Source organism: Meles meles, chromosome 11 (assembly GCF_922984935.1).
Source record: "Meles meles chromosome 11, mMelMel3.1 paternal haplotype, whole genome shotgun sequence".
NCBI classification, from domain to species: domain Eukaryota; kingdom Metazoa; phylum Chordata; class Mammalia; order Carnivora; family Mustelidae; genus Meles; species Meles meles.
Window position 1 is genome coordinate 37200055 of NC_060076.1, and position 25457 is coordinate 37225511.

General features: G+C 47.0%; 2 protein-coding genes across 5 annotated transcripts; both read left to right on the forward strand.

Moving 5' to 3' along the window:
• Positions 1 to 3172: 3172 nt before the first annotated feature.
• Positions 3173 to 9640, forward strand: FANCG (FA complementation group G). Of its 2 annotated transcripts, XM_046022535.1 has the most exons (15): positions 3173 to 3758; positions 3951 to 4071; positions 4264 to 4354; positions 4655 to 4786; positions 5017 to 5219; positions 5960 to 6095; positions 6272 to 6402; positions 6503 to 6649; positions 6775 to 6926; positions 7366 to 7432; positions 7687 to 7976; positions 8123 to 8172; positions 8394 to 8549; positions 9001 to 9124; positions 9266 to 9640. In XM_046022535.1, the coding sequence occupies exons 2-15, from the start codon at positions 3976 to 3978 to the stop codon at positions 9372 to 9374; spliced, it is 1884 nt and encodes a 627-aa protein (XP_045878491.1). In that variant the 5' UTR covers positions 3173 to 3758; positions 3951 to 3975; the 3' UTR covers positions 9375 to 9640. The 2 variants fall into 2 exon arrangements, with proteins under 2 accessions (XP_045878491.1, XP_045878490.1); XM_046022534.1 differs by lacking the exon at positions 3173 to 3758 and having other exon boundaries at positions 3765 to 4071.
• A 1147-nt stretch (positions 9641 to 10787) lies between these two features.
• On the forward strand, positions 10788 to 25314 carry LOC123952901 (valosin containing protein). Of its 3 annotated transcripts, XM_046022532.1 has the most exons (18): positions 10789 to 11125; positions 13722 to 13794; positions 14405 to 14516; positions 14733 to 14905; positions 16269 to 16411; positions 17029 to 17159; positions 18471 to 18602; positions 19419 to 19521; positions 20157 to 20290; positions 20368 to 20503; positions 20845 to 20957; positions 21353 to 21517; positions 21604 to 21726; positions 21967 to 22179; positions 22356 to 22664; positions 22941 to 23096; positions 24343 to 24497; positions 24652 to 25314. In XM_046022532.1, the coding sequence occupies exons 4-18, from the start codon at positions 14739 to 14741 to the stop codon at positions 24755 to 24757; spliced, it is 2286 nt and encodes a 761-aa protein (XP_045878488.1). In that variant the 5' UTR covers positions 10789 to 11125; positions 13722 to 13794; positions 14405 to 14516; positions 14733 to 14738; the 3' UTR covers positions 24758 to 25314. The 3 variants fall into 3 exon arrangements, with proteins under 3 accessions (XP_045878487.1, XP_045878488.1, XP_045878489.1); XM_046022531.1 differs by lacking the exon at positions 13722 to 13794 and having other exon boundaries at positions 10788 to 11125; XM_046022533.1 differs by lacking the exons at positions 10789 to 11125; positions 13722 to 13794 and adding an exon at positions 12509 to 12527.
• Positions 25315 to 25457: the final 143 nt, after the last annotated feature.

Consider the following 25457-nt stretch of genomic DNA (forward strand, 5'->3'; position numbering starts at 1 on the left):
CTTCACGTTTCAGTATTTCATTTCTTTTTTATGGCCAAATAATGTTCCATTGCAGGGATATATCACATTTTGTTTATCCATTCATTCATTGGTGGCCATTTGGGCTCTTAACACCTTTCAGTTTTTACAAATAATGCTGCTTTGAACATCCATGTAAAAGTTTTGTTTGGATGTATGTTCTCATTTCTTTTTGGTTTATACCTAGTGGTATATTGTGGAATTGATAGGTCATACGGTACATCTATGTTTAACTTTTTGAGGAACTGCCAGTTTGTTTTCCAGGGCTGCTGTACCGTGTAATACTGTCATCATTAGTGTATAAGGATGCCAATTTTTGCACATCCATGCCTTATAATTACTTACTTTTGATTCTAATCATCCTAGTGGGTGTGAAGCGGTATCTCATGGTTTTGGTTTGCTTGCCCTTGATGACTAAAGATAATGAGCATTTTTCTTGTGCTTGTTGAACTGTCCATTCAGAGCCTTTCTCTGTTACTGAGTTTTCTAATTTTTGAGTTATAAGCATTGTTTATATATTCTAGGAATACATACCTTGTCAGATACATGATTTGCAAATATTTTGTTCATTCTCTGAGTTGTCCTTTTTTCTTTATTTAAGATTTATTTATTTGAGAGAGTGTGTGTGCAAGTGTAGGGAGGGGTAGAGGGAGAGAGAAAATCTTCGTCAGACACACTGAGCATGGAGCCCAAGGCAGGGCTTAATCCTTGGACCCTGAGATCATGACCTGAGCTGAAACCAAGAGCTGGACGCTTAACTGACTGAGCCATCCAGGTGTCCCTCTTTTTTTTTTTTTTTTTTTAAGGTAGACTCCACTCCGGGAGTTGGGGCTTGAATTCTTTTGACGCTGAGATCAAGAGACCCATGCTCCACTGACTGAGCCAACTGCCCTGGTCTTTTCATTTTCTTGATAGTGTTCATCTTCTTAAGTCTTTGCAGTACAAAATTTTAAAATTTTTATGAAGTCCAGTTCATCCTATTTTTCTTTTGTTGCTTGTGCATTTGGTGTTCATATGTAAGAAACCTTGTTTAATGCCACAATTTAGTTTTAGAAAAAATATTTTTTAAAGATTTTATTTATTTGACAGACAGAGATCACAAGTAGGCAGAGAGCCAAGTAGAGAGAGAGGTAGGGAAGCAGGCTCCCTGCTGAGCAGAGAGCCTGATGGCAGGGCTCAATCCGAGGGTCCTGGGATCCTGACCTGAGCCAAAAGCAGAGGCTTTAACTCACTGAGCCACCCAGGCACCCCTAGTTTTAGAACATTTTTATCACTCCTACAAAGTCCCTATACTTGTTTACAACTGATCCTCAGTTTCACTGTAGGTCACTGATCTGTTTTCTGTTTTTCTAAATTTGTCTTTTCTGAACATTTCATACAAATGGGGTCATCAAATATGTGGTCTTTAATTTTTATTTATTTGACAGACAGAGATTACAAGTAAGCAGAGAGGCAGGCAAAGAAAGGGGGAAGTAAGCTCCTTGCTGAGCAGAGAGCCCAATGTGGGGCTTGATTCCTGGACCCTGGGATCATGACCTGAGCCAAAGGCAGAGACTTAACCCACTGATCCACCCAGGCACCCCAATGACTTAGAATTTTTTAAGGTTCATCCATGTTGAAGCATGTATCAGTTTTTGCCTTTTTATTGCTGAGTCATAGTCCATTGTATGGCTATGATCAGCTAATGGACATTTGGATTGTTTCTAGGGTTTTTTGTTTTTTAGCTATTATGAATATTTTTGGAGCTGCTGTGAGCATTTGCATACCATTCTTGGTGTAGACATGTTTTTATTTTTTTGAGAGGTTTCCCTAGAGTAGAATTTTTGGGTCATATGATAAGCTTATGGTTTACTTTTAAGAAAATGCCAAACAATTTTCCAAGGTAACTATAACATTTTATATTCCCACTATGTATGAAAGTTCTAGTTTTTCCACATCCTCACTAACATTTGGTATCACCTGTGTTTTTATTTATTTATTTTTAAAGTAGGCTCCACACCTAATGTGGAGCTAGAACTCAAAACTGTGAGATCAAGAGTCACACACCCTACGGACTGAGCCAGCCAGGTACCCCTGGCATTATCTAAAAGATTATTTATTCTTTTAAGTAATTTCTACACCCAACGTGGGGCTTGAACTTGCAACCCAAGATCAAGAGTCACACACTGAGCCAGCCAGATTATCTTGTGGTTTTAATTTACATTTCCCTGATGGCTATTCATTTTTTAATATGGTGCTTAGCCATTCATGTACCTTTTTTTCCCCGTAAAATTCCTATTCATGTTTTTCTGTTCATCTTAAAATGGTTTAGATTCTTTTCATTATTGAGCTTTGAGAGTTACATATTGTGGATACTGGTCAGTTATAAGATTATAAGGTAGGTAATAATTGGAAAATAATTTCTCCATTTTTGACTTTGAATTTTCTTTCTCTCTCTTTTTTTTTTAAGATTTTATTTACTTGACAGACAGATCACAAGTAGGCAGAGAGGCAGGCAGAGAGACAGGAAGGGAAGCAGGTTCCCTGTGGAAGAGCCTGATGCGGGGCTCGATCCCAGGATGCTCGGATCATGACCTGAGCTGAAGGCAGGCGCCTTCAGCCACTGAGCCACCCAGGCGCCCCTAATTTTCTTGATCTTGCCTTTGTACCAAAAGTTCTTTTTTTTTTTTTTTAAAGATTTTATTTATTTATTTGACAGATAGACACCACAAGTAGGGAGAGAGGCAGGCAGAGAGAGAGAGGAGGAGGAAGCAGGCTCCCTGCCAAGCAGAGAGCCCGATGCGGGGCTCGATCCCAGGACTCTGGGATCATGACCCGAGCGAAAGGCAGAGGCTTTAACCCACTGAGCCACCCAGGCGCCCCTGTACCAAAAGTTCTTAATGAAGTTCAGCTTACCCATATTGAGTTGGTTTTATCTGTGGTAAGGGTAACATTTTTTTTTTAATATTTTATTTATTTGACAGAGAGAAATCACAACTAGGCAGAGAGGCAGGCAGAGAGAGAGGAGGAAGCAGGCTCCCTGTGGAGCAGAGAGCCCGATGCGGGACTCGATCCCAGGACCCTGGGATCATGACCTGAGCCGAAAGCAGAGGCTCTAACCCACTGAGCCACCCAGGCGCCCCTAAGGGTAACATTTTTGCTTTGTTTTTGCGTACTAATAGCCCAGTTCTCCTGGGTCCCATTTGTTGAAAGGGACAGGTACCTTTGAGCAGAGCGGGTTGTACAAGCCCAGGGCCGTTCCGCCAACAGTCGGCCTGCATAGGGTTGAGCAGAATGCGGTAGCGTGCTGGTGCTCCATGGTGAGCAAAGAAAGGATGGGCGGATTACCAAGAGCCTTGGTCTGGTCTCAGTTCGTTTTTGGAGATACTTTGTGCCTCGGCTGGGTTTTTTGTGGCGACTCCGGGCGGTACTACGATTCCCAGCATGCACTGCGCGGGCCGGCCCTCTGCCGGGGCAAAGCTAGACAGACCTGCAAGTGTGGCTGCGAGGGAAGGGGTGGGACACGGTTTCTAGTACCGAGATCGATTTTTCAGGGTTTTGGCCTGCGCGAAGGACTAGCAAGCCGAACCCTGAGAAGTACACCTCCCCACTCAGACAAATCCCCGTCCTCTGGTCCGCCGTAACCTCCCTCACGGATCGCTACCCGACTCGTTTCTTCCTCGAGTTTCCCGCGGGCACTAACCCTTGAAGGGGACCAACCGCAGCCGAGAGTTTTGCCGGCCGGACCAACCAGAGGCGAGGTGGAGGAGGCGGGGGTGGGAGTCGTCAGTGTCCAGTAGAGAATCCATTTCTCCTGTAAAGGGCGAGTTGCCCCTGCTGGGGCCCGGAGGGGAGCAAAGGAGCTGCGGGGGGTTGCGGAAGCGGAAGGACCCCTCCCCGCTCCGGTGGGGACAGCGGTGGGGCCGGGCTTACCTTTCAGCTGTCCCCTCCAGGTGTCCAACCCCAGCCTCGGCCACCATGTCGCACCAGACCCCTCTGGGCATCTCAGTGCCACACGCCAGCTGCCTAGACCTGTGGAGGGAAAAGAATGACCAACTAGTTCGACAGGTCAAGGTAACATGGTTGCTGGGACCCTCGCTTACCAGAAAGGGGGTTTCCGGTGGATTTACCGCAGCTGATGGGGAGGGATTGAGTTTGGCTTCCCTCATCAGGAGCCAGAAATGACGACAATGTCATCTCTTGCCACTGTTGCAAGGGGAGAAATAAGGATTGATCCTCAGTGATACCTCGTCCCACACCTGTTAGGTGGCTCAGGACTCGGGTCTGTCTCTGAGGCGACGGCAGTTGGCTCAAGATGCACTGGAAGGGTTCAAGGAACTCCTCCATAGTCTGCGGGGTAAGTAGGATACTCCTCAGGATGGTCAGTTACCTTCCCCCACAGCTAGAGACGAGTTCCTGTTCTGCATTTCTGGCACTGAGAAAATTCCTCAGGGGGCAGGGGATCTTATTTAAGTCACAGACAGGACTGGAGTGGAATTCACTTGGGTGCAGGTGAATCTCTTCGCCCCGTCACTCGCCCTTTCCAAACTGTGCAAATGGCCATTTTGGTTGGGGTGAGGTGATCTTTGGGTTTGGATCTTATTTGGGGAATCTTTCTGCAGGGAGTGGTCTGTGAAATCAACTTGTGTTCCTCCAGGGCTCCCTGCAGCTATTCCTGTTCTCCCCTTGGAATTGACTGTTACCTGCAATTTCATTACCCTGAGGGCCAGCCTGGCCCAGGGTTTCACTGAGGACCAGGCACAGGATATCCAACAGGGCCTGGAGAGAGGTAAGGGCCAGAGATTGGTTTCCATTTCCCTGCCAGACTGTCTGGGTTTAAGTACTTGCAAAGGAGATATAAGGAGCAATAAAATTTGTCACCTCCATGGAGAGAGTTGCTATTCTCTTATCCTCCAGGTGCTCCTCAGACCAGGAGCATTTTAGTGACCTTCAGGCTCCTGCAGAAAGAGAAAAGCAGAGATGAGGTCCCAACCTCAGCTGTATGTGTGTCCTCTACAGTGTTGGAGACCCAGAAGCAGTTGGGGACCAGACTGGAATGTGGGCTCAAGGGGCTGTGGGACTCCGTTCTCCATTATTCCACCCTTCTCCTGGAGGTGCTCCCTGCCCTTCACCACCTGGCTGGCCTGCAGGCTGCCGTCTGGCTAAGCACTGACTGTTTGGGGGACTTGACCTTCTTGCTGCAGACCTTGAATGGCAACCAGGTAATTTGGGAAGTAACCTGGATCTAAGGGTCTCTTCCTATCTCTCACCTGTCTCAGTGGCAGTAGCATCATTTTGTGCTGGTAAGGCTGCTGGGTTGGTGGTTAGAAGACCTGGATTCTCTCTGGGACTCTTGGTGACAATACTCTGGTTGGTCCTTCACTGGGGGGATTCTCTTGAGTGGTGGTTTGTTTTTGTTTTGTTTTTAAGATTTATTTATTTGTTTGAGAGAAAGAGGGAGCACGTGCATGGGGCGGGGCATAGGGAGAGGGAGAGAATCCCAAACAGACTCAAGCGTAGAGCCAGATGTGGGGCTCAACCTTACGACCCTGAGATCATAATCTGAGCCAAAATCAAGAATCTGACACTTAACCAGCCCAGCCACTCAGGTGCCTCTTGAGTGTTTTTTAAATTGCTTAATGATCTTGGATAGGGTTAGAGCTTTTATTGACCTTGCTGAAGTCATCTCCCAGCTTCAGTCTTCTCATCAATAACCCACACATGGTTCTTGCCCTGAGTCCTCTGGGCTCATACTGAATGAGGAGGCATACTAGAACAGATCATCAGTGCCCCAAGGTTTTCTTCCTCCCTTTATCCTCACCCCATAGTTATCTATATGTTAAAATTGAGGGAATAGGAATCAGGAGGACCCTTGATTTCAAGGTCCAGTCAGGTTAGACTGAGATAGGAGAGGAGAGGTGGTTTATAGGCTTAGAGCCTCTGATCACCCTTCTTTCCTCAGAGTGAGGCCTCTGAGAATCTGCTGCTGCTTCTGAAAACTTGGAGCCCTCCAGCTAAGGAGTCAGATGCTCCATTGACCCTGCAAGATGCCTGGGGCTTAAGGGATATCCTTCTTACAGCTTCTGCCTATCGCCAAGGTCAGCTAGCAGTCTTACTCATCCCTTCCTCCCCACTCCCTGTCTTAAGTGGTCCTTGGGCTCAAACCTTCCCTGTCACGTTCCATTCAGCTCAGTGGAGCTTCTTTGTATTCTTGTTACCCATCATCCCCCTGCCCTATGGGCTTCCTTAAGTTTAAACCCTGAATTGACCTTAGGCCTCCAGGAGCTGATCACAGGAAGCCTGCCCAGGGCACTGAGCAGCCTGCAAGAAGCAGCCTCAGGTCTATGCCCACGGCCTGTGTTAGTCCAGGTGTACACGGCTCTGGGGACCTGTCTCCGTAAAATGGTAAAGACCCTCCTAGTGTGGTTTAGGGAAATTATGGGTGTTATAGACAGCTTTCTGCTTCATGAGGGTAGCTGAGGCTTTTGTCCTCTCAACCTTCTAGGGCAATCCACAAAGAGCTCTGCTGTACTTGGCTGCAGCCCTGAAAGGGGGGTCAACATGGGGTCTTCCGCTTCTGGAGGCCTCTAGGCTGTATCGGCAACTGGGGAACACAGCAGCAGAACTGGAGAGTCTGGAGCTGTTGGTTGAGGTAAGGAACTGAAGATACAGGGATTGTTGAAGTGTTTGTGTTAGGGAGACTAATCAAATTGTAAACAGAAGGAAATAGGGCTCCCAAAGATTAAAGATATACTTTTTTCTTTTTGTCCCTTTTAGGCCTTGAATGTCACTCACAGTTCTGAAGCCCCTCAGCTTCTTATTGAAGTAGAGTTACTACTCCCCAGACCTCACCCAGCCTCACCCCTTCATTGTGGCACACAGAGCCAGGCCAAGTACTTGCTAGCAAGCCGATGCTTACAGGTGGGAAGGTGAGGTTCCACTGCCTTGTTCATATGAGCTCCTCTTCCCATTTCTGATGCCTTCCCTGGGGTGTGATTCTGCTTCTGTTCTTGCACATCAGCTGTGTGGATGAGTCAGTGGTAGGACATAGGTTTCCACTCCTCGACCTTCTGCCTTATTGCTGGACCTGAACTTAAGACTCTTCACCCAGACACTAAGCTCTTGTATCTTTAAAACTCTGAAATCAATCGCTTCTTGGCCTTTTGGCTAAGATCAAGTGTAAAACTCTGAAATCTCCTCCCAAATCCATTCTGTAAGGAGGGTAGCTCCATACTGAGCTCATATTGGAGCACCAAGTCCCCACTCTCCCTACTCCCCAGGGACCTTGAGCATCCTTTTGTTAGTTTAGAGCCCTTGGAGGACCCTGCTAAGGGCCTAAGGTGAAGCTCATAGGCTATGACTTCTCAGGGCAGAGGATGCTGCAGAGCATTACTTGGACCTACTGGCTCTGGTGCTGGATGGATCGGAATCAAAGGTGGGTATGTCTTCAAGATTCTCTGTAATGGGGTGAGAGGGTTGGAGTCTCCTCTGGAGTAGAACAGGACTGTTGTTTTCTCTTTCTTCTGCTATTCTATCTGTCCAAGCTGGAAGGCCAGACCAGGAAGGTTCTCGAGCAAAAGGTCCCGGGTAGCAAGCAATGGGTGGTCTCTGTGGTACCAGAGCCTGGTGAAGAGGTTGGGGATGGTGACTAATGTCTCTTTAAGACACTGTGTCCTCTTCCCACCCCAGTTCTTCCCCCCGCCTTCCCCTTCAGGGCCTTGTATGCCTGAGGTGTTCTTAGAGGCAGCTGCAGCACTGATCCAGGCTGGCCGAGCCCAGGATGCCTTGACTGTATGTGAGGAGCTGCTCAGCCGCACGTCATCTCTGCTTCCCAAGATGCCCCAGCTGAGGAAAGATGCCAGAAAAGGAACCAAAGAGTCACCACACTGCCCATCCTGGGTCTCTGCTACCTACCTGCTGCAGGGTCAAGCCTGGGTGCAGCTGGGGGCCCCAAAAGAGGCAATTAGTGAATTTAGCCGGTGAGCTCAGGAAGCCAACCAGAATCCTAGGGGAAGTGTGGAGGGATAATTGCTGATTGGGACCTGAGTAAGCTCCATTCTTACCGACTCACCCCAGAGTTTCTGAGGTTGACTCCTCCTCACCCTTATTCTGTGTCCCACTTCAGGTGCCTTGAGCTGCTTTTCCAGACCACACCTAAGAATGAAGAAGGACAAGGTGATCTAGACTCTCAATTTTCCTCTTGTCTCCTGGAAGGGGAGGGGTGGTGAATGTGTTGCCTTTCCATGCGTCCTTTTTTTTTTTTTAAAAAAGGCAGGGGGGGGGCGGGGCGGGGGGAGTCTCCAGGCATAAGAAGAGAAGGAGGAGTACTTGGGATTCTGTAGTACTAGGTGCCTGTGTAGCAGGGACACACTTTTTGACTTTGGGGTGGTCCCCAGGGCCTGCTTCCAATGGTGAGAAGGGGTGTATATCAGATGTGGCACTACAACAGCTCCGGGCAGCTGCCCTGATTAGTCGTGGACTTCAGTGGGTGGCCATTGGCCAAGATACCAAAGCCCTACAGGACTTCCTCCTCAGTGTGCAAATGTGCCCAGGTATGTATATTTGCATGATATCAGCTATGCCCAGATGTACAAGGACAGAGAGGTCCATCCGGGAGGTACTTGGGGATCAGTGGAAGAGCGATGTTCCCAAATAGAAGGGGATGAATGGGGTTGTACTGTATATACCTAGGGATATACCCAGGCTTGAAGACATTTGCAAGTGTGTGTGAAGGCTCTCTGGAATTCCTCAGTCTTTCCAGTGTCCTCAGACACAAAGACCACAACTATGCTGGGAGTATGCTGGGGAGAAGCAGAGTCATCTGAGCCCTTTTTCTTGGGCGGGCAGTACCCCAGAATAGGAATGTTTGGGAATGGAACCTCCTGGTTCCATGTGTGACTGTAGAAAAGATACTTTTCTGCTCTAAGCCTCAGTTTCTCCTTTTATAAAATGCTTAAGGCTGTGTCAGGTGCTAAGCCTTTCTACTTTGGGGTGGGGCTACAGGTAATCAAGATGGTTCCGTTCACCTGCTTCAGACTCTGAGGAGGATGGATCGGAGGGATGAGGCCACTGCTCTCTGGTGGAGGCTAAAGGCCCAAACAGAGTTGCCACAGGAGAGTGCTGCATGGTGAGGCTGAGGCCTGCGGGGTTGGGGCTGAGGGCAGTTGGTGTCCTGGAGTCCTTGAGTCTGTTGGGGGTGCTAATGAATGAAAGGGATGGAGTGGCTGCCTATCCTTCACCCTCAGACGTCACTCTTTTTGCTCTCCAGGTCTCTCCCCTTGTACCTAGAAACCTATCTGGACTGGATTCATTCCCCTGACCGTGAAACCCTTCTTGAGGAGTTTCAGACATCTCTGCCGGAGCCTTGTGATCTGTAGCTGCCACATTTTAAAGAGCCTGAGCTGGGGCTCCAGTGGCCCATTTCTCCATGGGGAGGGCTTTCTGCTTTACTGTTCTTGGGGAATGTGGGTGAAATGGATCATTCCTGTATAAGTCTGGCATTGGAGAAGTGGTAGGAGTCCTGCAAAATTTGGCCTAGTTACTGCCATTCTTTTTGCCACCAAAAAGGCATTAACTTTGCTTATGACACCTTTTTTCCTGTATTCCTGTTAATCGTGTTGAGTAAAATGCATATTTATCTCTTGTTTGCCTACTACATATACTTGAGTGGGAAGGCTCACAGCTGTCTGATTCAGTTGAGTGTTGGTTATCTAAGATGCCCTCTCCCAACATCATCTACCTTATGAGATTGAGTTCTGGGTAGAAGAAAGGGCCACAGGAATCCTTGCAGTGGCTTTGGTTCTTTCTGTTGCCTAAAAGCCAGAGTCTCAAAGCCCAGGATCCTGTGCAAGGTCACAGAATGAGTGGAGCTGGGTCTGGAAGGTGGTCTGGGCAGACCTCTCATGACAAGGGCAAACATTTGATTCTTAGAGGGGAGGGACAAGCAGACCTCTGAGTCTCTAAGTGACTCCCTACCCCTAACCCGAATTCTAGAAATTTGGGATTTGACAGTCTCAGTCAACCCTGTCTGTGTGGATAGGAGGTGAAAGGTGAATTAATATAATCAGCATGATACCAAATCTGTTTATTGAATTTAGTCAGGGCTAGCTGGCATTTGGGGCCCAAGGACTTCAAGTCTCAGCATGCAATTTTCTTGCTGCTTTGGGTTCTATTGAATCTACTGGGTTTTGTGGTTCTCTTTAGACTCCTCTTTGTAAATACCCAGTGGTAAGAGGAAGCATGTACCTCCAAGCCCTGAGGAACTGTAAAGCCTATGGGATTAGGGTTACCAGAGGGTGCCACAAGAATAGGGTGGAGTGGATTAAAAGCTGGGGTGCTAGTCAAAGGATTCAGAGTAGGCATGGCTCCAGCCAGCGTTTTGAAGGAGCCAGGAGAAGGTTTAGGGTGGATACTCAGGTTTGGGAAGAAAATGGTGTGTAGGTTATCACTGCAACAGGACTAGCTAATACAAGGGTTCAATCCATTGTGCCAGGTTCTTCAGCAGGGTAAAATCAGGAACCAATGAACTGGAGCCAAGTGGGAAAGTCCGCCTCCCAGGGATTAAAGGCTCTTTTTTTCGCCCGTCGATCTGGCCCCATCCTTTCCGTTGATTGGTCGCAAATTCCAATCCGTCGAGGAAGCGTAGCGCTGCGGCCAATTGCCGTGGCGTTACTAGGCGTGTTGCATCCCTGAGGCGGGAGCCAGGCCACAAGCGAATTTCCTGATTGGCTCTGGTCGGCGGGTTGCTGGGGAGAGGCGCGGAGAGGCGGGAGGGAGTCCCCAGGCCAGGCGCTGATTGGCTGAGGTGAGAGCACCTCTCCTTCCGATGATTCGGCTCTTCTGGGTTCAGTCTCAGCGCAGCGTCTGCAGCCGTCGTTTGAGTCGTCGCTGCCGCTGCCGCTGCCCCCTCCCGGATCCTGAGCCAGTGTATATCGCCCGCCTACCGCCTCGGTGCCGCTAGGAGGAAACGAGAAGGAGGCCGCCTGCGGGTTTGTCACCGCAGCTCGCCCCCTGCCTGGGAGAGCCGAGCCCCGGCCCAGTCGGTCGCCTGCCACCCCTTGTAGCCGTTACCCGCGGGCCGCCACAGCCGCCGGCCGGGAGAGGCGCGCGCCATGGCCTCTGGAGCTGAGTGAGTGTGTGCGCGCGCCCGCCCGCCTGCTGCGGGTGCGCGCACCTGGGGACTCGCCGTGCTGGGTAGGCCCGGTGGGGCCTGGCCGTGGGCGCGTATAAGAGGCGGAGGCAGGGAAGGAGGGAGACAGGGAAAGCAGAAGAAGGGGGGCGATGAGGGGCCGCGGTCCGGTCTGGGCCTGGCTGCGCAGCCGCGCGCCCCCTAGGTCGGGCTTGCGTTGGGCCTGGGTCGGGGCCTGGGCCAGATCGTGCTGTGTCATGCAGGCCCGGCCGGCCTGATTGGCTCCCTGGGAACCGCTGTCCCGTTCTCGTGAGGTCTCCGGTCCACATGGCCGGCGCGGAGCCCCAAGGCCTTAGGGCGCCCACCTGCGATCAGGTCTACTATCCCCGGAAGGCTTTTGGTCCCCGGAGGGAGCGGGCCCCGTCGGCCTGACGCCCTAACTGGGCCCGGTGGGCGTGGACTTTGGGCCACGTGAAGGCCTTAGGAGCTGGGAGACAGGCGGAGGCCGGAGCGGGGAACGGGGAAGACTCGGCGAGCTCAGGGAAGCTCACGGCGGCTTTTTCGGAGCTGGGTCGGCCTGTCCCTTGGTTGACATCCTCACGACCTGAGTAGGGAGGGGCTGTTAGAGGGCGGGCCCTAGGTTTCTGGCCTTCGTAGTTTTTGTTGGTTGTTCACATGATAAAGCTTTAGTCAGTTTTCCTTAATGTTAGGAAGTGGGGGCGGGAAGTAGGAACTTTTTTCTACTGTTTTGGGCGTTTGCTAAAGTTCGAATCTCAGTTTGTAATTTGCGGGCCTTCCTGGATATCAGCCTTTGTGATGAGGTTAGAGTTGCTCTAACTCTTTGAACATGCACGCTCCTTTCTCCAAACCGCTGTGTTGAGAAATCTTGGGCGGTCAATTCCTCAGGAAAGCATCAGATAAGAGATGACTACCTCAGCCCCTCTGCCCATTATATTTAGAATCAAGAGCTTTAGATACTGAAAAAGAAAAAAAAAAAAAAAGCCATCCTGTGGAAACTCTTATGCAAATCATTTTCCTGACTTGAAGAGAATTAAGTTTTTTGAGGTGTGTTTTTTGTTTTTTCCCCCTCTAAACCGAGATGAAGTATTACTTGGGTGTCTTTAAAAGGACCATTACTTATTAATACTCTCTTAGGTTATTTAGTCAGTCATTTATTTTCAAGGCTAAAATAAGAATTCAAAATTCTTGGAACCTGGCATCATAGATGGTTTCTAACCTCTAGGTCATCTTGATGACTCTTACCTGAATTCCCTCCAAGTCCCCTGTGGCCCATTGGAGTTCTGGAAAGGGCCTGACTCATGCAGAAGACAATGGGGGATGTCCCCAAAGAGCCTCCAGGACTGCTGTTGGCCCACGATCAGGCTGAAGCTCTCTTTTAGAGGTTACTTCCTTTGATCTTAGTAGATAGATAGGGAAGTAAAGGTCTTTACCTTAAGGGAAGGACATACTGCTCATCTCCATTGCCAGGGTCAGGAATGGTAGGCAGATAAGTTTTCCTAGAATGCAGCTTTGGGGTTAAAATATAAACTGTGATGACTAGAGGCATGTGGCGTTTTATTTTTCTCTAGCCCCAGTACCATAGATTAAACAGGAAGGTGGGCAGTCTTTGGAAGGTATTTTGATGTGTGGGAGAGGGGGAGAGTTGATGGGATGGAATTGTCTTCAGCTGCCATATTGACCATACTTGTTCTCCAGTGTGTTGATAAGCACTGGAAGAGTCGGCCTGCTATTGTGCCCAGAGTGCTACATTTTTAGGTTGAGGAGGCAAGTTTAAGCTGAGAAAATTCCACTCTTAGAAATCAGTTTTAAGGTGATTATTAAAGACGCAGCCTATGTGAGAGGATCAGCAGATTTCCTGATGAATGGGATTTGTATTTCTGTTGGGTATATCAGGACCAAAAGATGGAGAAACCCACAACACCCTCACTGGTATTCTGGAATATAGGCATCTTTTTTTTTCTTGCAAGTTGTGAAGATACATCCAACATAGGAGGGTGCCTGGCCTGTAATGTATACTTGCTAATTTGTTAACTGAAGGAATAATTAATGGGAAAGATTCCTTTTTATTTCTTCATTTTCTCTGTTTTCTGGTCTCCCTGTTTTGGTTAATGTTCAGGTTTTCCTGAGCCTTAGTAAAAGAGGATAGCTTTTCAGAGGGAAAGCCCACTGAGTCTAGTTACTGAAGATTGAAGAAGAGGTAGGTAAAAAGTTGGTATAAAGTGAATAATTTTCAGGGAAATGATTGAAATTATTTAGAGGGCCTAAACCGAGCTTAGACTCAGGCAGTCTTGATTTGGGTGAGGGATTTGGATTTGCTCCATGTCTCAGCATTTCTTGGTTTTGACTTTTTGAGCCAACATTGTGGAATTATATGTCTTTGCAGTGATTTGTGAAGCTGTTTTTGAGCTTGGCCGTCTTTTTGAAGGTTTCATATGTGTTAGTTGAGTTGTTTTGTTTTCCCCAAATATCATGGTCTTTATGCTTGGCATTTCTGTGGTATATCAAATGGGCTGGCATTCAGCTGGTATAGCCAGTAAGGACAGTAGTGCTAATGATTTTGCTTCATTGTCCCCAGGCTTGCTTGGTGGGACTTGGGGCTTCGCTGAGCCCTACAGGAAGTTGTCTTGCTCACTTCATTCTCCAAGAAGGTTAGCAAAGAAAGAGCTTATGCTTTGTTCTGCAGTGCTAATCATTGTGACCATTAATACCATGTGCCAGGCATTGTGTTGAACATTTTGCATTCATTATCTCACTTAAGACAATAATCCTCTAAGATAGGTACTACTGTATTCACCTCTCTACAAATGAGGACATCAACTTCCAGAGAGGTTAAGTAACTTGCCCAAGATCACAATTAAGCAGTGGCAGGGTTGGGATTCAGACCTAGCAGGTCTTACTGCGAGCCCCTTCTGCTAATAGCTGTCTCATATTAAGACTGTTGTCATTTCTCTTAATTGTTATTCAGCCTCTACATCTATTTAGTCTTCTCAGGTCATAGTTTCCTGACTCTGGGGCAAGATCACTTGGGGCCTTTACAGCTAGGATACCAGTGCTCAGAATACCAAGAGCTGCTGGAATGGGAACTGTATGTGCTAAATGTTACGCTATATGACCTTGGCTGAATATCTTTTATCTCACCTCTCTGGTTTAGGGACAGCTTCATTTATCCACTATTTCTTTCCTAAGTGTGAGTTTTAGTGACTGGTGGGGCCGTTGGGACTGGAGTCTGTATTGGGACTAACTTCATTTTCTTTCTAGTTCAAAAGGTGATGACTTATCAACAGCCATTCTTAAACAGAAGAACCGCCCTAATCGGTTAATTGTTGATGAAGCCATCAATGAGGACAACAGTGTGGTGTCTTTGTCCCAGGTAAGTTGGGTCCAAGGTCTAATCTTTACTCATTACACTTAACCTGAGGGCTTTTCCAGGTTTCTTTCCATGTTTTTTGTTTGTTTGTTTTGCTCTTTTTTTTTTTTTTTTTGTAGTGGCTGCAGATAGAGCAGGGTTTACTGGGTATTCTAGCTTCCAGGGCTGGTGCTTACCCCCTGGCCCGGTGACCCAAAGCCCTTAACCTTCTTTTCTCAGCCCAAGATGGATGAGCTGCAGTTGTTCCGAGGTGACACAGTGTTGCTGAAAGGAAAGAAGAGGAGGGAAGCTGTGTGCATTGTGCTTTCTGATGACACATGTTCCGATGAGAAGATTCGAATGAATAGAGTTGTTCGGAACAACCTTCGCGTACACCTAGGAGATGTCATCAGGTGTGTGTGAGGTTCTTGTCCCCTCAGGGATGGGAGGCCAGAGACAGCCCGAATTATAGACAGGACCCCAGCGAAGTCCTTGGCAGCTACACATAGCAGAAGCCTCCTAGCCATGAGAAGACTTACTATAGCAAGACTGTCTAGGTTTTGTTTCTTCCTCTCTGGGACTTCAGAATTTACTTCTGCTGACCCTTGGGACAAATTGGATTTCTTTCTTTTTTTTTTTCTTTACAAATTGGTTTTCTATGACTTTCATGATGCTTGTCTTCCTTCCTTCCTTCTTTCCTTCCTTTTCTTTCTTTGCCAGAGGTACAATTTATCACATGCTAGACACTGGTTTAGGATGCCATTTGAGGGTGTGTGTCTATAAAATGGTCTCACTGTTATGTTGAAATAATGGCTTGTGTTGGGGCCAGAATGAGGTAGAAGTGTGGGCACAGAGGGTGGACTCCAAGTAAATTTTTTTAAGGATCCAAGTTAATATAGGAGGGAGGCATAGTTTGAGTCAGACCCCTGAACAGCTTCAGTTGGAGTGATTTTGGACTTAACTTTAGGCAAGAGGCTTCCCCATTTTGGAGTCATCATTAGCCACTGCTGTTCAACCACCTGTCATCTGGGCAGGAACATGTCAAACTTCTGATTATTTTTCACAGATTCTAGGTTTCATGTAGCCTTCTTCTTAGAGGTGCTTAGTCACTTTGTCAAGATGCTCTGATCACTTGGCTGAGATGATTTTTTTCAGTTCTGTTTCTTTGATCCTGACACTTGTCTGAGGCCTCCCTTTGTAATATTGTGTTACTGATACAGAATGTGTCATCTTTGGATATCTCTCACTAAAGACCCTTCCTCCTGTTTTATTTTGGGGACTTTACATGTGTGAGTCTTCCTTTTGGCTTGCTGCTGAGGAGTGAGCAGCCCTAGTAGCTTTATCTTTTTTTTTTTTTTTTTTTAATATTTTATTAATTTGACAGACAGAAATCACAACTAGGCAGAGAGGCAGGCAGAGAGAGAGGAGGAAGCAGGCTCTCTGTGGAGCAGAGAGCCCGATGTGGGGCTCGATCCCAGGACCCTGGGATCATGACCTGAGCCGAAGGCAGAGGCTTTAACCCACTGAGCCACCCAGGCGTCCCAGCTTTTTTTAATGGCTCCTGCTACTACCCGACCTGAGTATGACTTGTCTTAGTTCTACTTGGCTGCTCCTTTGTCCTCACTCTCACACTACCGTCCTGCCTCTCTTCACCTAAAGCCATCCCTACCTTTTCTCTTTCGCTCGCCATCAGCTCTCTGTGCCAGGCCCTTTCGGACACCCAGTGCTTGGGGCTGCAGTGTGGTTGGTAATGTGGAGTCTGCTTGTCATCCTCAGCATCCAGCCGTGCCCTGATGTGAAATACGGCAAACGTATCCATGTGCTACCCATCGATGACACGGTGGAAGGCATCACTGGCAATCTCTTCGAGGTATACCTTAAGCCATACTTCCTGGAAGCTTATCGACCCATCCGGAAAGGTGAGAGATAATTTAGGGACTGAGTTTAAGGATGGTTGGTTGTAGGGCTACCTAGGAGTAAACCTTGGATTGTCTTTATCTCATTCTCATATATGTGTGTCTCATATATGTGTGCTTATACATATATTCTGCACACATGCTTATGTGTACTCTCCTTCCCTCTTTCTCCCTTTCCCCTGCCCCATTTCCTACTTCCACTCCCTGTTTCAGTAGAGTAATCTATCTTCTTTTGTCCCAGGAGGAGGACTTGGGCACTTTTGACTGTATTCCAGTCCAAAGTGTATTTAATATTTAACACATCCTGACCATTGGTGGTGGTTGTGAAAGCTTGGTTACTTATAGCCCAAAAGTCAAAAACCTTATGGGCTTTAGGCCAGAGGCTAAAACCTGATGTACCAGAAAACCCATAAGGTTTTGTTCAGTGTCCTTGAGTGGCAGTGGGACTCTTCACAGCTTAGCTTTTTCCTTTTGCCTAATGCTTAATAAAGTGGAGGTGGGAAGGGAAAAGAGCAATATCTAATGAATTTGGCATTTTAGACTCTAGGTACTGATGAGGAATTCTCACTTGCTCTGTTATTTGACCCCTCTGATTTCACTTGTGCTAATTGCTCTCACAGGAGACATTTTTCTTGTCCGGGGTGGAATGCGTGCTGTAGAGTTCAAAGTAGTGGAGACAGATCCCAGCCCTTACTGCATTGTTGCTCCAGACACAGTGATCCACTGTGAAGGGGAGCCTATCAAACGAGAGGTGAGTTCTCTCCTTCATTCCAGTACCCAGTTTCATAATTACAAAAGTGGGGCAGTCATGTGATAACTACTAAAATTGGGTTGGTACTCTTTGGGACACCTGGGTTGCTTGGTCAGTTAAGCGTCTCTTGATTTCAACTCAGGTTATGATCTCAGGGTTGTGAGATCAAGCCCCGCTTTGGACTCTGTGCTAGGTATGGAGCCTGGTTAAGATTTTCTCTTTCCTGGGGTGCCTGGGTGGCTCCGGTGGTTAAGCATCTGCCTTCTGCTCAGGTCATGATCCCAGAGTCCTGGGATCAAGCCCTGCATTAGGCTCCCTGCTCAGCTTCTCCCTCTTCCACTCCCCTTGCTTATGTTCCTGCTCTCTGTCTCTCTTTGGGTCAAATAATTAAATAAAATCTTTAAAAACAACAACAACAAAAAAAGATTTTCTCTTTCCCTTTCCTTCTCTCCCCACCAAAAAAAAAATTAAAATAAAATAAAACTGGATGCTCTTTGGAACTAAGCTCCTTTCCAGAGGTGGGAAAATTTCTCACCTATTCATTTTCAGACCTGTGTGTTTCTTAGAAGTATGTGATACCAGTGATTTTTTTTTTTTTAAGATTTTGTTTATTTATTTGACAGAGACCATAAGCAGGCAGAGAGAAGGGGGGGGAAGCAGCCCCCCCGCAGAGCAGAGAGCCCGATGTGGGGCTTGATCCCAGGACCCTCAGATCATCACCTGAGCTGAAGGCAGAGGCTTAACCCACCGAGCCACCCAGGCACCCCAATACCGGTGATTTTTAAGATCTAGATTATTGAGATGCCTGGGTTGCTCAGTTAAGCGTCTGCCTTCAGCTCAAGTCATGATCTCAGGATTCTGGGATCAAGTCTTGGATTGGGCTCCTTGCTCAGCGGGGAGCCTGCTTCTCTCTGTGTCTGTCCCTCTCCCTGCTTGTGTGCTCTCTCTGATAAAATCTTTAAAATAAAATAAAATCTAGATTGAACCCGAAAGATCTTAAGTGGTTAGAATAATTTTTGTAGAAGTGATATTGATGATGGCATCCAGACTTCTGCTTGTTTCCCAGTTTCCAGCTTTAAGTCTATGGGGGAACCCTTACCAGTAATACTACTAAGGATAGTCGTGCGAAAGGGAAAGGCTGTGCTAGAAATCTTAGCTTTGGGATTTTTAGAGTTGTTCTTTGAGTCAGGATCCCCTTAGCAGAAATCCTAGAACAGATTTCCCTACACTAGATTATAGAAGGGTTTAGAGAAGCTCAACTTTCGCTGTTACTAATATCCCGCCTTCTTTTTTCTTTGTCTCTATATCCAGGATGAGGAAGAATCCTTGAATGAAGTAGGCTATGATGACATTGGTGGCTGCAGAAAACAGCTGGCCCAGATAAAGGAGATGGTAGAGCTACCCCTCAGACATCCTGCCCTCTTTAAGGCAATTGGTGTTAAGGTAAGCATGCTGGGCCCCGTGGGACATAATCTTGGCTGGTGACTAATGTAGAATCAGGTAGGTCCATTCTTTGTTACCTGTCTTTCTTTTTTTTTTTTTTTAAAGCAGTCCTTTAAAAATGTAAAAAAACATTGTTATCTCATGGACCCTATAAAAACAAATATCATAGTTTGCCAGCTTGTTTGCAGTGGTATCACCTAACAGAAGTAGAACTTTCAGGAAATTTGCAGTGTGAAGGGTCCTGAATCCAAAACATTTGAGAACTGCAGATCTATAATGTAACTTCCTAACCATTTGCATATCATGGGGCACACTGAAGATGAAATTACCCCTTTATCTAGTATGTACCATACAAATAATTTTACCTTTTGTGTGGACATTTCCCATGTGCAGCCTGTGAATGAGGCCACTTAGGTGGCTAAGCTAGTCCTGGCCCTTGTCTGCCCAAAGTCAAGCCCTTGACCTAGTGGCCTCTTGCTATTTTATAGTCCAGGGTCTTTAGACTTAGCCACATTAGAGTCGCTTAGGTGGTTTCTGTGCTCTGAGTCTTGTATGCAGTGTATGTCATAAATGTCATAGACGTCAGTGTTCAGACTGTATTTTCTCTGCTAATAAGAGGAATGAAGGAGTATGATCTGAAGTAAACTGTTTTCCTAGCAGTTAATGCTGAGAACTTATTTTTATTGATCTCAGGGTCAAGCTTTGATTGATTCTCACCCTCTCTAGATAGAGCCACAGTCAAACCATTTTAGAGTGGATGGGGTTGGGAGAAGGTAGGACTCTGAACCTAAACATATCCTCTGTACTGGTCCTCAGCCTCCTCGGGGAATCCTGCTGTATGGACCTCCTGGGACTGGGAAGACCCTAATTGCCCGAGCTGTGGCAAATGAGACTGGAGCCTTCTTCTTCTTGATCAATGGTAGGAGAATTGATTCACGTTTGTTTGGCTGGACCATACTCTGAGCTGAGCATGATCCAGATTCATGAGCTGGAGAACTCACGGGCGTTTATTTCCACACATGCCCTCATGTATTCATCATCTCTTTTCTGCTAGGGTACATTATAGACAGATAAGCAACAAGGGGAAGGTATTGTACCCTGGTGTCCCCGACTTATCCCCCTTTGAGAAAGATTGTGGAAAGGCTGAAGGCATTTAGAGGGAGCAAGTTAGAAGGAGAACTCAAATTTTGTCTGCAGATTTATTTGAGAGGTTTTGGAGGAAGACTGGCTGAGATCACCTGGCTCCTTGAGAATGATAGAGGTCTAACTGGTGCGCCGCTTCTCCTACTCTGGCCAGAAGTCACAGAGCATGTGCTTTCGTCTTGACATTTATAGCTTGACTGTGAGATAGGTGTTGTGAGTTCCTTGACTTCTCTCCAGCCTAGTTTGGTGGCTGTCCTGGGATAGTGTCTGGTAGAGTCTCTGAGAAAGTAGGCAGAAGTTACCACATTTTCATGCAGTGCCTGTCTCTGGGCTGGGCAGATAAGAGATTATTTCTTTTAGGATTGAAAAAGGATACCGTTTTGTCATTGTTTGAATTCTGTATCCTTTCAGGTCCTGAGATCATGAGCAAGTTGGCTGGTGAGTCTGAGAGCAACCTTCGTAAAGCCTTTGAGGAGGCTGAGAAGAATGCTCCTGCTATCATTTTCATTGATGAACTAGATGCCATCGCTCCCAAAAGAGAGAAAGTAGGAACTTATCCGAGGGGATAGTGGGGGTTGAAAGGTCCTCACTTCACTTCTGACCAGACATCCTGTCCTGACAGACCCACGGGGAGGTGGAACGGCGTATTGTATCACAGTTGTTGACGCTCATGGATGGTCTAAAGCAGAGAGCACATGTGATTGTAATGGCAGCAACAAACAGACCCAATAGCATTGACCCAGCCCTTCGGCGATTTGGTAAGGACCCCAGATTTCTTTCAACCCTCCTCTTGCTCAAAGGGAGACTATAGCTTTACTGAGCTGAATCTCTTTGATCCCATGCCTGTCCTTCATTTAATCTGAGGATTTCTTGAAGCTCCTTGCAGTGATAGAGCCTGGGGTCCTTTCCCTTATTCCGTGTCCTGTCTAGGGTGACCAGCCATTGTGGTTTGCCTAAGACTGAGGAGTTTCCCAGGACATGGAACTATCAGTTCCAGGATAGTCCTGGACAGACAGGGATTGTTGGTCACCTGAGACTTGTCCCTTCTTCCCTCTGGACCAAAAATGAGCCCTGTCTGTGTTCACACACTGTCCCACAGGTCGCTTTGACAGGGAGGTAGATATTGGAATCCCTGACGCTACAGGACGCTTGGAAATTCTTCAGATCCATACCAAGAACATGAAGCTGGCAGACGATGTGGACCTGGAGCAGGTGGAGTGATGAAAAGGGCTGGCCCTGAGTTATGATACCTGTTCCCAGACAGTTAAACTGAACATAAGCTTAAGATGTAAAGTAAAGAGACTGATTTTGATTCTTGGGCAGGGGAAAGGAAGTGATCTGAGATTGAATCCAGGAAACTGGAGCTGGCATATTATTTCTCTGTTGACACCAAGTAAACCAGAACTTTGAGGTCAGCTTTATTTCCAGGCCCCAACTCTAGGCTTGACTACTTAAAACCCAGCCAGTGAAAGAACTGCTAGTATGTGTTTAGGGAAATGGGAGGACTCAGAGATAGGAGGATTGGGAAGGGGCCATGATTCTGTAGTCTCTGAGCCTCCTAAGGCAGCTAGGTCTTACAGAGTGGTAAGTAGATCTTTTCTCTGCAGGTCGCCAATGAGACTCATGGGCATGTGGGCGCTGACTTAGCAGCCCTGTGCTCGGAAGCTGCTCTTCAAGCTATCCGCAAGAAGATGGACCTCATTGACTTAGAGGATGAGACTATTGATGCTGAAGTCATGAACTCTCTGGCAGTTACTATGGATGACTTCCGGGTAAGTACTGCACCCCATCTCAGGTATACACACATGCATTTCGACCTTTCCTTTGGTAAATCTCATCCCCATTTTTTCTTTTTTAGTGGGCCCTGAGCCAGAGCAATCCATCAGCACTGAGGGAAACTGTGGTGGAGGTACCACAGGTGACCTGGGAGGACATTGGGGGCCTGGAGGATGTCAAACGTGAGCTTCAGGAGCTGGTCCAGGTAGGGTAACTGGTCCAGAGTGAGTCACTGCTTCAGTATATTGTAGGTAGCTTGGGGTTTTGATAGTTGAGTTCAAGAATTGTGAGAGCATAATTCATGAACCTACTATTCTCAATTTACAGGACCAAGGACCCTGCCCCTAGAGAACCAGATTTTACACCATGGGAGGGATGCTGCTGTTTGGTTAGGTTTGTTTCAGACGATGGGGGTATGCCAAACCATCTTTCCTTTTCTTCCTAGTATCCTGTGGAGCATCCAGACAAATTCCTCAAGTTTGGCATGACACCCTCCAAGGGAGTACTCTTCTATGGACCTCCTGGCTGTGGGAAAACCTTGCTGGCCAAAGCCATTGCTAATGAGTGCCAGGCCAACTTCATCTCCATCAAGGGTCCTGAGCTGCTCACCATGTGGTTTGGAGAGTCTGAAGCCAATGTCAGGGAAATCTTTGACAAGGTGAGCTACAAGCAGTTGAGCTGTCTATTCACTTGTTGGGCAGCAAGGTAGCTTTTTCTTGGGAGAATTGAAGCCATCTTGTTCTGGAGCAGTGAAGATCACTTTAATTTCCTTTCCTTCTCAGGTCTGAGAGACCCAGTTATGTTAATGCTTGAGTCCATGTATCTCTCCCATAGGCCCGCCAAGCTGCCCCCTGTGTACTGTTCTTTGATGAGCTGGATTCAATTGCCAAGGCCCGTGGTGGCAACATTGGAGATGGCGGTGGGGCTGCAGACCGAGTCATCAATCAGATCCTGACAGAAATGGATGGCATGTCTACAAAAAAGAATGTGTTTATTATTGGCGCTACCAATCGGCCTGACATTATTGATCCTGCTATCCTGCGACCTGGCCGTCTCGATCAGCTCATCTATATTCCTCTTCCTGATGAGAAGTCCCGTGTTGCCATCCTCAAGGCCAACCTGCGCAAGTCTCCAGTTGCCAAGGCAGGTGCAAGGGCATTGGTGATAAGGGATTTCTGTGAGTGCTCAGTGTAGTATGGAGTTCGATTCCTGGAAAAGATTCCATTGGGGAAATCCATTGGGGTTAGGGATGTCAGGGAAAGATGGAAGATTGGAAGGTATTAATACAATTCATAATCAGGAGTAAAACAGTGGCAGAAGATGGCACAGACTAATATTAGGAGTGCTTGGGTGGCTCAGAGATCACTGTACTGCAGGGGAGGAGAGGCTAAATGGTAAGGTAGCTCTTGCTTCTTTTAGGATGTGGATTTGGAGTTCCTGGCTAAGATGACTAATGGCTTCTCTGGAGCTGACCTGACAGAAATTTGCCAGCGTGCTTGCAAGCTGGCCATCCGTGAATCTATCGAGAGTGAAATTAGGCGAGAACGGGAGAGGCAGACCAATCCATCTGCCATGGTGAGTTTGCATCTTTTCCCCATATGTGCCAGTTGTGGGGAGCCAGGGGCAATCTCTACCATGCTCCGGAGTTAAGAGTTGTAAGGTTTTGAAAAGATACCTGATAAATGCCCTGTTAGGTGGACATCACAGAGAATATGGAGTACTAATCTCTTCAGTCTGGAATTGTAAAAGCTGAGGAGAGATGTGTAGTCTAGTCTGTATGCTCAGCCTGAAGTAGGCTCTGTGAGGGAAATCAAAATATGATTGTGCACTTAAACAAATAGAACCTGGGATCCATGGGCCTGTGTTCCTTGGTGGTCAATGGACCTCCTGAAATGAAATGCAGAATTTGGGGTGTGTATGTCAGCTTCATAAAGATAGGGAACCTATATAATCTTGTATGTTTTCTAGTATATTTTGGCACTGTGTTAGAGACTTCATAATGAATAAATTTATTCATAAATGAATAAATGAATGAATGAAAAACTTTACCTTTTGTAGGAGTTCTGAGATACCCCTTCTCTCCTGTAGAAGCTTAGAAACTATTGATATATTTAATTCTGTGAAGCAGTCCCTTATGTCACAGCAATTGGAGTGGCTTCTTAGTGGAAGAGCTGGAGTTTGAGCTGAGTTATGAAGGGAAACTGTAAAGGCTAAGGAATAAGGAAATAAGTAGCCCAAATAACTGGCTCAAGAAATAGGATTGCAGGAATTGGGGGAAACCTGGATAGATTTAAGAGGGCATATGGTACTGGAAGTGAGGCCATGAGGTAAGGTGTCATCTGGATGTGGTAAATGCTGAAAGTCATTTATCTTTTTAAAATTTAAGTGGTTTTGGGGTTTTTTTAAGAAACTTTATTTTTAAAATTTAGCTTTATTGAGATGATTCACATGTAGTAAAAGTCATCCTTTTTATATACACTGTCTCTGTATTTAAGTATGACAAATGTATTTAAGTTCTGTAACTATTATCACAGTTTAGATAAATTTCTGCCCTAGAAAGTTCACTCATACCACTGTAGTACTACAGCTTCTTCTTTTTACCCTAAGCCCTTGGCAACCACTAATGTGATTTTGTTGCCACAGTTGGGCTTTTTCCAGACCCAGACCCAGACGGGTTTTTGAACAGGGCACTGACTCAGTTTTAGGAAGATTGGCCTTTCAACTTGTTTGGTTTGGATTAGAGGAAACAGTAAGGGAAGGCCAGGGAAGGAATTCGGGCTGGACTTTTAGCCCTGGTGGTCTGTGTTTACCAACCTTATAGGAGGTAGAAGAAGATGATCCAGTGCCTGAGATCCGCCGAGATCACTTTGAGGAAGCCATGCGCTTTGCCCGCCGTTCTGTCAGTGATAATGACATCCGGAAGTATGAGATGTTTGCTCAGACCCTTCAGCAGAGTCGGGGCTTTGGCAGCTTCAGGTAATTTCATTACAGTGGGCAGTTCTTAAGTTGTTTTCTGGTAATTATACAACCAGGGTTGTGGAAATCCTAAGGAGGCTGGAGGGTTAGTTGTGAAAATCCTACACAGGCCCTATCCTAACTCTGTTTTTTGGCTCTGCTTTTGTGCATACAGATTCCCTTCAGGAAACCAGGGTGGAGCTGGCCCTAGTCAGGGCAGTGGAGGCGGCACAGGTGGCAGTGTGTACACGGAAGACAATGATGATGATCTATATGGCTAAGTGGTGCTGGCCAGCATGCAGCGAGCTGGCCTGGCTGGACCTTGTTCCCTGAGGGTGGGGGCGTTTGCCCAGGAGGGACCAGGGGTGTGCCCATGGCCTGCTCCATTCCTCAGTCTGAACAGTTCAGCTACAGTCAGACTCTGGACAGGGGGTTTCTGTTGCAAAAAAATACAAACAAAAGAGATAAAATAAAAGCGATTTTTATTTGGGAGGCAGAGAGTGAATTACCAACAGGGAATTGGGCCTTGGGCCTACGCCATTTCTGTTGTAGTTTGGGGCAGTGCAGGAGACTTGTGTGGGTGTGAACCAAGGCACCGCCGCCACTCCCCACAGTAAAGCATCTGCACTTCACTCAGTGCTACCCAAGCCCCTCCCTTCTTCCTTCTACCCAGCCTGGGCAGGAGGTTGAAGGGCCACAGTTGCTGGGTGTTTATATAGAGAGTAGGTTGATTTTATTTTACATGCTTTTGAGTTAATGTTGGAAAACTAATCACAAGCAGTTTCTAAACCAAAAATGACATGTTGTAAAAGGACAATAAACGTTGGGTCAAAATGGAGCCTTGAGTCCTGGCCCCTGTGCCTGCTTCTTTTCCTGGGAAGGGCCTTGGGCTATCCCTTACTGTCAAGGCCCTCTTCAAATGTGAAAAATTAAAGATTGCACCCTCTTTCCCCTTCTGATTTACTGTAGTATGAACTGCCA

What these genes read in the sequence shown, in the direction of transcription:
- FANCG (XM_046022535.1), top strand. Translation starts at nt 3,976, where the DNA reads ATGTCGCACCAGACCCCTCTGGGCATCTCAGTGCCACACGCCAGCTGC. An exon ending in GGACCTGTCTCCGTAAAATG is followed by an intron (nt 6,403 to 6,502) that starts GTAAAGACCCTC and finishes TCAACCTTCTAG; the next exon opens with GGCAATCCACAAAGAGCTCT. An exon ending in TGGATGGATCGGAATCAAAG is followed by an intron (nt 7,433 to 7,686) that starts GTGGGTATGTCT and finishes TTCCCACCCCAG; the next exon opens with TTCTTCCCCCCGCCTTCCCC.
- LOC123952901 (XM_046022531.1), top strand. An exon ending in GTGTGGTGTCTTTGTCCCAG is followed by an intron (nt 14,517 to 14,732) that starts GTAAGTTGGGTC and finishes TTCTTTTCTCAG; the next exon opens with CCCAAGATGGATGAGCTGCA. An exon ending in CCCAGCCCTTCGGCGATTTG is followed by an intron (nt 20,504 to 20,844) that starts GTAAGGACCCCA and finishes ACTGTCCCACAG; the next exon opens with GTCGCTTTGACAGGGAGGTA.